We start from the raw sequence: 12,788 nt of genomic DNA on the forward strand, positions 1-12,788 counted from the left end.
TTTGAATGAAAGAACTAGTGAAAAATAAAATAAAATCACGAACGAAAAGATACTCTCATAAATAGATAGCAGACGAAAGGTAAAACGCGTTCAAAAAACGATAAGAATAAGATAAGAACAAAATGTATATAGATAACATAAATAAATAGCCACTAGTCGCGACCCGCGAAGTTTAGGCCGGCTAGGGTACAGAAATTTAATATTAGATTGACAACAGTATTTCCTATCTTTCCCAAAGATACATCATCGCCTCTATAGGCAAGTTGCAAATTAAACATTTACATAATTTATATTAAAGGTTTTTCAAAATAAAAAGGAGAGATTCTAAAAGTACAACACAGAATCAAATAAACTTTGTCGCCTTCCAGATGAATCCAGCTCGCTGCTGAGCACCAGGACCTACATCTGAAAAATAGAGAATTTATACGGAATGAGAACCCCCGACCCATGGGTTCCTAGTATGGTAAAAGGGTCAAATAAATATAATGCACCATAATATAAATTCACTAAGCATCTTAAACTTGTTACCTCGTCATATCCATCCCAAGTTCTCACTAATCCATAACTTAGGCAACTATTATAGGGGATTCTAATTCTAACCCAATATCCTTCATACTTCCACTACCTTCCAACTGAATAAACCAAGAACTGAACCATCCCTCAAGTAATTCAACTTTTATACAAACACAAACAATACAGAGAAGTAGTAAATGCACAAGTAAGCCAAGTAAGTCAATCAGCAAATAAGCATGAAACATGTATAATTAGGCAACCCAATGTAATTAAACAAACCCAAAATTCAAAATATGCATATGATGTATGTCTGTTCTATGGCTGATGATATCATCTGTCGGTTATATAGTACACCCCAACACATCCTGGTAGCTAATCATGGACAGAAACACCCATTACGGAGCAAGTGAGTTTGAGCTACAACCCCCTTGCTACTACCCGCTTAACCCAGAGCGAGTGAAAGAACCATTACTATCGCTACTACCCAGGCGGGTGTTTAAAAGCTCAACTTGGAGTAAGTGGAATAATCCACTACTGTTGTTATTATCCAGGCGTCACAATCACTGACCTGGAGCATGCGGGACGAACCACAATTCTTGTTACTATCCAGGTATCACAATCACTAACCTGGAGCAAGTGGGACGAACCACAATTCTTACTATTGTCCATGTATCTCAAACATACATTCATTCAATCTAAATCAATCAGCATTATTATCAAATCTCAAACATTGACTTGGAGCAAGCGGGACGAACCACAATCCTTACTACTACCTAGGTATCTCAACCATACATTCATTCATTCATCATCACATCATTATACATCATGAACTTAGCCACCGCTCACAGCATATATAACATTACGACACTTCCTCATTCATCATCATTTTCTTTACCTTTTTCTTCATCAATAAGTTATCTTCCTCGTAGCTCTAGTCATACTTTATTATCCAAAATTCACCTACTAGGGTTTAAACGGGTTTTCGAAAGCTAGAGGAATGATTTAAAAACACAAAAATTCATATTTCAGAAAATAGGGGATGTGCATACGCACACCCCTTCCGTGCATTCGCGCAGGATTAAAAATGGGTGGTCGTGTACGCGACCCCCTGCTTGCGTACGCGAGGAGTGCAACCTAAAACGAAAGATCACGTCGTGTGCAAGGCTCGCGTACGCGAGTTATGCAGAATAGGTAAAAGCTGTTAAGTTCATAAATTCAGTTTTCTACACCTAACTTCCGACGTCCATAATTTTCTCTACAAAAATCCGTTTTTCACAAACTTTATACAGTTTAAAAGATCTTGAAATTATCTTTAATTTGAAATAGGTTTCATTTGAATCCAAAATTCGAGGCTCAAGTTATGAATCACCAAAGTTCATTAAAAACCAAGTTTTACCCAAAAGTTCAAAACCTCTATTTTCCAACATTTCATTCTCAAATCGAAGTTTCTCAACCTAAAACAACCTAATTTCCAACCAAAATCCTTCCATATTCTTATCATCCCTCTCTCAACATATCAATATCCAATTCTATTAATTTCAAATCTAACAAAATTCACAATTAACCAATATTATTCATAAATCAACGATCAATTATTATCATTATTCGTAATCATTATCAAAACTTATCAAGCATCAATGATTTGCCACATTCTCATCATAGGCTCAACTTTCACATTCAATATCCTCATTAATCATCATTAAATCACCAACCATCAACCATCACTTACCTCCCTTACTTCTTTCCAGCTTCCGGCTCAAATTCACGGCCTCCGGCCCGATATTTCATCAAATCAATATACATAAATTCATAACCATATAATTCACTATCCAATACCAATTTCAATTAACACAACAACGATACATCATCCAAAACATCAATTATCACAACATGTCTTCTACACATAACGAACTCCATCCAAATACTAAATTCAAACTTAATCCTAGGGGCATCTAACATAGGAATTCTCATCACACCACACGGTACTTAAATGAAACTTAAATTGTACCTTAGCCGATTTCTCGTAAAATCCAAATACATCTCAAGGTCAACGTTTCTCAAGAGTCCACAGCTCCAAAACCTCTCCGAACCAAATCTCAGCTACCAAGGTCCAACAATCAGACTCCCAACATCATCGATATACTCCAAATCAACAATATTCAATATAATCCCACAACATATCACTATAACCAACATTCAAGCTTGCTAACTCATAAATCGACAAGGGTTTGAGGTTCTTACTTTATTTATGCATCAATTGAGCAAAACCCACTAATTTTTTTCAGTTAATTTGACCCTAGAACATCAAAACAACTAAAAATTTTAACACCTAATCATCAAATTTTCGAAATTGGGAAGAAGAAATTGAAACTGGGAGTGTGGCTTCCTTACCAACTTTAGTATCAGGTTTTGTAGAGCTCATCGCTACGAACGCGTGACCGCAAACAATGCAGCGATCGGAGCTCCGGATCAAAAGTTATGGAGGATTGAATTATGAATGAGGGTTTGTGTTCTTCCCCCCCTTTCCCCTTTCCCCTTTACTTCAACGTGATTCCTTTTGAGTTTGGGAAAAAAGAGCTGAAGCTCTTCACTTAAATGGACATTGGATTGGGCATTGGGCCTAATATAGGCTCGGTTCAACCGATTTTGCTTGTTCAACCTAATTTTGGGTCAAATTCTTTAAAATTAGTGTCAAAATTCTTATTTTAATAAGTTCTATCTTATTAAACTATAAAATTATATTTACTAATTTTTTAGGTTTTACATATATAATGTCATACTTATTTTAAAAAAGATGAAACTCTTCAAATACATGGTATAATATATAATTTAAGAACAATAAGATAAAAAATATCTAGACTTTTATAATAGTATTTGAAATATTTCAATGACGATAATACAAAAAGTTTAAATATACCAAATGAATTCAATAGTTATTCTTTGCACATCTTATTTAAATTTAAATTTTAAAATTTAATTTGTATCTTCTTTTTTTTTCTAATATAAATTATTTTTGACAAAAAATAGGAAAAAAATCTATTAGAACAAAAAAATATTCTATTGAATAATTATTATAAGGAAATTTATAGTTAGAGAAGAAAATAATAAAAGAATTAATAATAATAAAAAAAGAAATGAAACTCATATTAAAAAATGTTAGAAAAGAAATAATAAAGTTCGTATTAATAATAATAATGTTGAGGAATGATGTTGCTGCTTTAGACTTCTAGCCTCCGCTTTTGGCCATCGTTTTTTGTCTTTTTTTGTCTTTTTATTTAAATTATCAAGTCATAAAAAAAAATAAAGAACAATTTAAGAAAACGAAAATAGTAAGATTAATAGTAACTATACAAATCAAAATACATAGAAGAAAAATAAACTATTATATGATAGAATTAACATGAATACATTTTATCATTAAATAAACAAAGTTAATGCAAAATAAAATTACACGTAAAGAAAAAAGAAGAGTTAAAATATCCAAAATGATAAAAAAAATTATTTTTATAATTTTACTCTCTCTCTCTATATATATATATATATATATATATATAAGACTATAAAATAATGAACTTCTAACTAAATTAAATTATATTTATTATTATTAGAAAGGGTGAGAGAGAGAGTAGTAGAGAAAAGATTTATGTGTATTCAAGTTGTGTTGAATGATATAATATAAAAGAGAATTTATAGGTGCTAAGAAAATCGAAATAATAAAGACGTAATATCCTATAATAAATATTCAAATATGTCAAATAATGCTAATTGATCTAATTGATCCTAATTATACTCTATCATCCCTCCTCAAACTCAAGTGACAACTCGAGTTTGAAACAACTAAATAAAAAATACATAAACTGATAGAACGGGTAGAGGCAGAACTGCTGGAAGGAAGTGCAGACTGCCACAAGGAAACACAGACGGAACTGTCACAAGAAAATGCAGACGAAAATGGTGGAAGGAAGTGCAGACGAAACTGCCAGAAGGGAATGCAGACGGAATTGTCAAAAGAAAACGCAGATGGAACTGTCGCAAGAGTGGTCAACTGCCAAAAAACTCTTGAAAAGATGGTGAACTGCTGGAAAATTGTTGAAAAGTGGCAAAGTACAAAGTGATGACAAACTATCAGAAGGTGACGAAAAACATATGGTTTCTCAATGACAACAAGTAAGTAGCGAATGAGCTAATCGGTGAGATCAGAAAACCATCAAAGCATTGATAAAAGAAAAGCAAAAAAAAATGGCACGAAAGAAAAGTATGGTGATTTCACCGGAAGAAAATCAACTTATTCTTCTCAAGGAGGATACCATGACTCTAATACCATATTAGAAAAGGGAGAGGGAGTAATAGGAAAAATGTTTGAGTATTCAAGTTGTGTAGAATGATACAATATAGAATGATACTTATAGATGATAAGAGAATCAAAATAATAAAGATGTAATATCTTATAATAAATATTTAGATATATCGAATAATGTTAATTGATGTAATTGATCCTAATTATACTCTAACAATTATATTCAATTAATTGATATGCATAATATTAAATTGTGTAATATTTAAATATCTAATCAAATCAATTAATTGATATAATTAAGCTATTATACTAAATTGTATTTAATAAAAAAGAACATAATTACATGATTTATTTTAAGTGTTTTTTTTGTTAAGTTTTATTATTAAATAAGTCTGCTATATATAGTCTTTTAGATCATGTCAAACTTTAAAAAAAAAAAATCACATTAAGACCCACAATAAGCAAGTTTAAAATTAGTCAAAATTTTCTTATCAAGACATGACGTATATAGATTATAATTGAATTTTAGTTTAATTAGCAGAATCAATTTGTTCAATCTTATTTATACCCATATTTTACCAGAAAAATATTTATTTTAAAACGTAATTAGACTTATATTCCAATTGTTAATAATCCAAGATTCTTTCTAAAAAGTATTTGTATTGTATGCCTTTCTAGAATAAGCATCTCATAGAATTTAAAAAAAATAGAGAATTATCTTTTAATTGGTTAATATTAACTATTTTTTTAAATTTTTATTTTTTGATATTAGCTGTAAAAATTTAACCCCTAATATTATTTAATTAAAAATTATCTAAATACAAATAAGGTTGCAGCAGTACAGTGAAAAAAAGAAGAAAAGAGCACTCATTTATATTTATATAAGTTGTAACGGAAATTAATAAATAAATACAAAGTAGATTTTTTTTAAAAATGGCATAAATATTTGAGAGCCGGTCGAACAAAGTTACGACTCCGAAGTCAGAACACAAAAGTAGGGCGAACCGGGGTTGTAACGAACGCATCCGAAAATATTTGGCGTTCATCTGAAGCAGCTGCAGCCACCGGCGACAGATACAGTGTACGGTGGCAACAATGGCGGAGGAGCAACTTGAGTTCAGGATTTACAATTCAATGACTCAGCAGAAGGAGATCTTCAAGCCCAAAAATCCCGGCAAAGTTTCCATGTACGTCTGCGGTGTCACCGCCTACGACTTCAGCCATCTCGGCCACGCTCGCGCCGCAGTTTCTTTCGATATACTCTACAGGTGATTCTCGCAAATGGGTATTCCTTTTATGGCTTGATTTCCTCTCCCTGCTGTTAAAGTTTGAATCTTGTTGGGGAATCCCCCATGGCCCATGGTTTTAAATTTTCCAGATTTCTCATTTGGTGGTCAGCATGATTATTGGCTCGATTGCGTAGCTCCTTATTGTGTTTACTATTTCAAGGGGTTATCTGTTGTTTATTTCTGGGTGAATAATTTGTTCCTTTCATATGATGATTGTTATGGTAATCTACCATAATTCTCAAAGGAATCGGCTTTCAACAATGCTGTGTTTTTTTATTTTTATGTTTTTAATAACTAGTTTATATATTCATTGACATACGTAGCTATAGTGTATACATATATTAGATGCTATGACCCCTTACGGATTTAGCTGCTGAAGTTAAACAGGTGTTAAGTAAGGTTATAAAAGATGATTTTCTAGTTCTAATTTATCGTATTATTGTCTAAGTAAAGCATAAAGTCAGTATTTTGCTTCTGTCCTTGATGGAGGTGTAGTCCTGCTATTGTTATTAAGATTAAATTCAGATATGAGATTCAGAGTTTTTTAACCACTCTTTCTATTCTTGCCTTCCTTTAATTACTTGCATTGGATACAGAGGTAGCATGCTTAACATGAAAACCTGCAGGTACCTTGTGCATTTGGGCTATGAGGTAACATATGTGCGGAATTTCACCGATGTTGATGACAAGGTAACCACTTTCACCCTTCGTTAGTATTAATATTGAAAAGTTTTCTTTGTAATCCAAAATATAACTGCATGCTTCTGTTTCTGTCAATTATAATTTGTTTTATGTGATTTTAAAAAGTTAGCTATGTGCCATTGAAACATACATATATCTATCTTTTAGAAATTTCACCAGTCCATTAGTCCTACAAAACATAGACCTTGAAGCAATATTATTTTACATGAGTCTCTTATGTTATTCTTTAATGTCTATTTGAGACTGCTAATATCAGAATTGCTGCAGATAATTAAGCGAGCAAATGAGATTGGTGACAATCCGTTGGACTTAAGCAACCGTTTTTGCCATGAATATAATGTTGATATGACTGATCTTCAGTGTGAGAAACCTTCTCAAGAGCCTCGTGTTTCTGATCACATGGACGAGATAAAGAAGATGATAAGTCAGGTGTAATTTTGCTATTAAGATCACTGTCATTTGCTTTAATTTGAGTCTTTTAATCGAATAATCCACAATAGCATTAAAATATTGAGAGTTTTGTGTGCTGTTTTATATTAGTTTATTTCTTTTCTTAAGTGCATTTGGAATTGATACATTTCTATCACTGATAAGTAAAGTATCATTCTGGATACTCTAGGCTTTACCGGTTACCTAAACATTTAGGTGGCACTACTCAATACTTACTGTTCTAGTGAGCATGAATTTAAGTATAACTACCTTCTACTCAGCCCCACCCTGTCCCCTTTTGTTTTCATTCAAATGATAAATTGATCCTTCTACATTCTTTCTGCACTTTATGTGCTATTATCATAAATTTCCTCCTTGATTTGGGAACTAAGAGATCCTAATTGAGGGATTAGTAAACAAAGAAAAGAGAATTAGCCCAAGTATTTTAAACACTTTGTATTTGTTTGTCAAGGAGTAAAAAGGGGCTGACATTTCCCATGAATTGACTTCATGTGTAAATTATTTCACCCAGTTTTGTCCCCATACCGGACTCACCCTTAAATAATAGTGTAGAATTTGGAAGTTTGAAGCTGCACTCTCCAAGTGAAGCATCTAATGAGGTTGCATACGCCATAAGGTGATAAACATGGCTTTCTGAAGCAGATGGTATCATATTTGCTCTGGGGCATATTTATTTGGGGTTGTGTGTTGTTGTTCTTAATTTGTATAGCGTTGAAGCATGAAATATACAAGTTGATGCAGTTGTTGTATGTTTGCCTTTTTCTGTAAGGAATTAAAATTTCTTAAAAGTGATTAATCCATGTCGTACCATACAGATTATCAGTAATGGCTATGGCTATGAAGTTGATGGTGATGTTTTCTATGCTGTTGAGAAATTCCCAAGTTATGGCATGCTGTCTGGACAAAAGCTAGAACATAACAGAGCAGGGGAACGAGTTGCTGTTGATTCAAGAAAGCGTCACCCTGCTGATTTTGCATTGTGGAAGGTATATGAACATTTATAGATTATTTTAATACATTTTGGGCAACATTTTGTAATCTCTCTTTTTTTCTTAATGATTGCAGGCTGCGAAGCCTGGTGAACCTAGCTGGGACAGCCCTTGGGGTCCTGGGAGACCAGGGTGGCACATTGAATGCAGTGCAATGAGTGCATGCTATTTAACTCAGAAATTTGATATTCATGGTGGTGGAATTGATTTGATCTTTCCTCATCATGAAAATGAGATTGCGCAGAGCTGGGCTGTAGACCATGAGAGCAGTATCAGTTATTGGATGCATAATGGGCATGTCACTAATAACAATGAGAAGATGTCAAAGTCCTTAGGCAACTTTTTCACAATTCGTCAGGTTAATAATAGCTCTTAATTCCTTCCTAGACATTTATAGAAGGTATTACATGGTGAAATTCTTGAATATGTTGTGAATATATTTGATGAAATTCTATTCCCTGCTGGCAGATTACTGAGCGGTATCATCCGCTTGCTTTGAGACATTTTTTGATCAGTGCTCATTATAGATCTCCGCTAAATTACTCAGTTGCACAGCTGGAGAGTGCATCTGATGCTATTTATTATATATTTCAGGTAACAAGCTCCTGAATAATCTGTACCCGAAATTCTTCGTCATTTCTTATAAGTTGATTGTCAAACTCATCCTTGAGGTTAACAATCTTTCTTCATGATGTAATCTGAAAATTAGTTGCTGATTTGGGATTGTGTGCAGAGATGCCACATGTTTGTCAACGGAAGATACTTTAGTTATGTTCTATGATGGATATTGCTCCTCTTAACTTCATATTGTGTTCTTGTTTGCTTCTATTGGATTTCCAAATATTTCTAGGAAGAATTTTTGACGAATTTTATTTCATGCAAAAATTATTGGTATACTGTGTGTTTGTTACACGTAAAACAGGAAACATATAATCACATAGAATATAGTTTATTTTTAACTAGGTTTTGGCAGCAGTGTTGTTTAATATAATTCTTTTGATGCCAGTTGTCAACCTAGACGTGTGTATTAATTGTGAAGCTTAATTGATGCAACCAACTTTAGGGAAATATTGTGTTCCTTCACCATGGTCTTGATTATGAGAAGGATTGTGTTCTTTTGATTGTCAGACTCTTCAAGATTGCAAAGATGCTGTATCCTCATTTCAACAAGGTGAAACTGAGAAGAATCAAAGTGCACTACAAGTTAATGAGGCCGCTAAGGAATGCATCAAGAAAATGCAGGTTGAATTTCAAACAAAAATGTCAGATGATTTGCAAACACCGGTATTACTAACTGGCGCCATCCAAGAGGCCTTGAAATTTGTCAACAGTTCTTTGAAGATGCTGAAGGTAGGTACCCGGAAATAACTTCCGGCATTGCATGTCTTTATCCCATATGCCTTGTAGATGCACTGACACATCCTCTGTGCCTTCCAGAAAAAGCTTCAAAAGAAGGTACAACTGCAATTGGTTCATTCCCTAGCTGAAGTTGAGAAAGAAGCCGCAAAAATTTTGAACGTTCTAGGATTACTGTCCTCTAAATCCTATGCCGAGGTGATGCATGTTATCAGAATGCACTTGGATTATGTTTCTTTAAAAACTGTTCTTCTGGAAATCTGAACCGAAAACCATTGTGGTTGTTTTTGTTCATCAGGTTCTGCAAGAGTTGAAGGATAAGGCATTGAAGAGAGCAGATATGGCAGAAGATGAAGTGTTACATCTGATAGAAGAAAGAAAACAAGCAAGGATTAACAAGGATTTTCCAAAGAGTGATAGGATTAGGACTGATTTGACTGCAAAGGGCATTGCACTTATGGATGTTGGAAATGAAACTATTTGGAGGCCATGCATCCCAAGTGAGCCTCTTGTAGCAGAAGAACAAAACTCAACAGAAGGGAATAATGGGCCACCTACATCATCAACGTGAGGGTCAGAATCAATGACCCTGTATTACTATGATTGTTTGTTACAGAATTATTAAATGTCATAGTTTATGATTACCTTAATAGCATGCTTCAAGTTTGTATAACAATTTCTAGGAGGGTAAGCACTTTTACAGTTTTGTCTTAACAGGTCATGCAATTTCTCAGTGTACACTAAGAGTCTAGATTAATAGATTATCTTTTGTATGGTTTGATTTTGCTAAATCGACAATGGTTTTTGTTAACTTAATTAATGACTTTGGTCCCTTAATCTCAATCGTATAGTTTCAATTCAATTCAACGGCTAAGATTAAGGGGTTTTTTAATATAATTTTCTTTTGGTAATAGCATACATACATTTTAATTATCACAAAGTAAAAACTATTCTTCAACTCATTGTATTCATATAAAATTATTCATTAACGACCATAAACTTCTAAAATAGGGAAATGTCAGGGAAATATGGCCTCCCTCTATGACTATGACTCCCTCCTCCTACAATGTTTCCATGCAGCCCTTTATTCTAAGCCATGATATCTCTTTCTCTCTTCTGATTAATGAATGAATGAATGAATGCCTTTTATTATTCCCTTTTTTTGTTGCTTCTCTCTTCTTATTGTAAGCCATGCGCATATATTGTGTTAGCAAAAAATTTATGCATTTAAAAATTACATGTTTAGTGTTTTAACAATGTGTCAAAAATCAACCACCAAATTAATTATTCGTAGATCCTGAAGTTAAATGTGAACGTCAATCAAATTATTGAAGTAAACTCCTGATTTGAAATCACTCTTTATAGTGCTAATTTTGACAGTCTAGTAAAACATATCAAATAAAAAATATGATTCTACTCTAGACTAAATATATGATTCAGATAAACATACACTATTTTTCTAAGTTTCTTATGAATATCAATGTTTCTTCGTATCCGTAATATTTTGTTTACAAGGATACTCATTAATATTTGGTATTTATATGATTGCCTATCTAATAGTAATAGGGACTCGTGAATTTGAATATAGATGTGCATTATAAATTATGATTCATTTACCTGAATTGTATATGAAATTTGAAAGTCTGAAACATTTTATTCCTCTCATTGGTGCCATATTTATCTGATTCTAAAAGGACCAGACAAGTCTTCGTGCTGCTTCATTGGTGGTGCCATATTTATAAACTCCTCACTCTTCCTTACTTTTTTTGATGTGGGACTAACTTCATGCACTTCTCACACTTGCAATACTAACATAAAATTGGTCGGTTTAATAGAATTAATCGAAAATCAATTATCTAATCAGTCTAATTTAAACAAAAAAATCAATCAAAAATCAATTGAATTATTCTAAATTTTTATAAAAAAAATTGATTAAAGGATTATTTTTTAAAAAACACACACACATATATAAAAACAAAAATATATTATTTAATGATATCAAATTTAACTCCAATAAAATTTCTGTTAAACCGAACATATATATATTTATATATATACACACACAAAAATATATTATTTAATTATATTTCCAAGACACGACTTTAAATTCAAATGTCATTAGTCACCAAAAAAAAAAATTCAAATGTCATTAAAATGTGATGAGTTGATTGAACTTCTGAGTATATAAATGGTTAAATATTTGAAATAAAACATTAGCATATAGAAATAGAATTATATCCTGTTTAGATCTTACGTGAAAAACATGGGTCATGAATGAATGAAATGAGTAGATGAACAATATAATCAAATTATTCTAAGAGTTATGTATCACTTTATCACCTCATTTCACGTCGATCACTTTTGCTGATACACCGAATCTCCCTAAATAGATTATGATAACAACAACAATAATAGTAGCTTAAGTAAGCGCCATTAACGTCTTATATGATATCTATCTATTGGTTTTAATATTTTGATTTTCATAACCACTAAATCTATCTCCACCATGCAATTTTCAGACATAAGGACCACCCCAACCCACAAAAACCGTTCAACTTGTCCCCTTTAATTTTTCTTAAAAAGAATTGCAGTGAGAAGCTATAACCCTTCAAAAAGCATATATATAGGTCACAAAGAAAAATGCTCTAGTGGGGACACCCACCACATATTTTTTCTTAGCTTCAAAAAAAGCCACAAAACATTATATATTGTTCTTCCAAAAGGACTCCATACCTCAATTTTATTAATTTCCTCACACAAAAGCCATGAAGGATCTCCACAAGTGGCACAGATAAGATTTTAAATAATACCTAATAAAAAATTTTCTATATACACCACTAAATTGTTCAACTATTTATTTAATCAGGGTTCTATAATATAAAAAGGAAAAATATTGGATACCAATATACTATCTGCGAACTTATTGCCAACAATAATTAATTATTATATTTTAAACACATGTATAAGAAGACACATCTAGAAAATACATTTATAAAGATACTTCCATTAAACACAGCTATAAAAAAGACATTTTTATTAGACACATTCGCAAAGACACTTTTATTAAACACAGTCATAAATAAGAGTTGGCAGAAGTTGGCAGAAATACTGTTGGTAACGTAACGGGATTGATATAAAAATGATCGAAGTCAAATTTATTCTCATGGATAAAATATAATAAATAAAAAAAAT

At 32.4% G+C, this 12,788-nt stretch overlaps 1 protein-coding gene and 1 long non-coding RNA gene across 2 annotated transcripts; one reads left to right on the forward strand and one right to left on the reverse strand.

Annotated features, from left to right (window-relative positions):
• On the reverse strand, window positions 130–3,106 carry LOC110266422. The gene is made up of 2 exons (XR_002353802.1): window positions 2,905–3,106; window positions 130–405 (listed from the first exon to the last, which is right to left on the reverse strand). It is a non-coding gene; the product is annotated as an uncharacterized LOC110266422 (long non-coding RNA).
• LOC107618397 (cysteine--tRNA ligase 2, cytoplasmic) lies at window positions 5,748–10,439 on the forward strand. Its single transcript, XM_016320451.2, has 9 exons — window positions 5,748–6,078; window positions 6,726–6,789; window positions 7,069–7,230; window positions 8,067–8,237; window positions 8,317–8,598; window positions 8,709–8,834; window positions 9,369–9,590; window positions 9,678–9,794; window positions 9,895–10,439. The coding sequence occupies exons 1-9, from the start codon at window positions 5,906–5,908 to the stop codon at window positions 10,165–10,167; spliced, it is 1,590 nt and encodes a 529-aa protein (XP_016175937.1). The 5' UTR covers window positions 5,748–5,905; the 3' UTR covers window positions 10,168–10,439.

Source organism: Arachis ipaensis, chromosome B09, assembly GCF_000816755.2.
Source record: "Arachis ipaensis cultivar K30076 chromosome B09, Araip1.1, whole genome shotgun sequence".
NCBI lineage: Eukaryota > Viridiplantae > Streptophyta > Magnoliopsida > Fabales > Fabaceae > Arachis > Arachis ipaensis.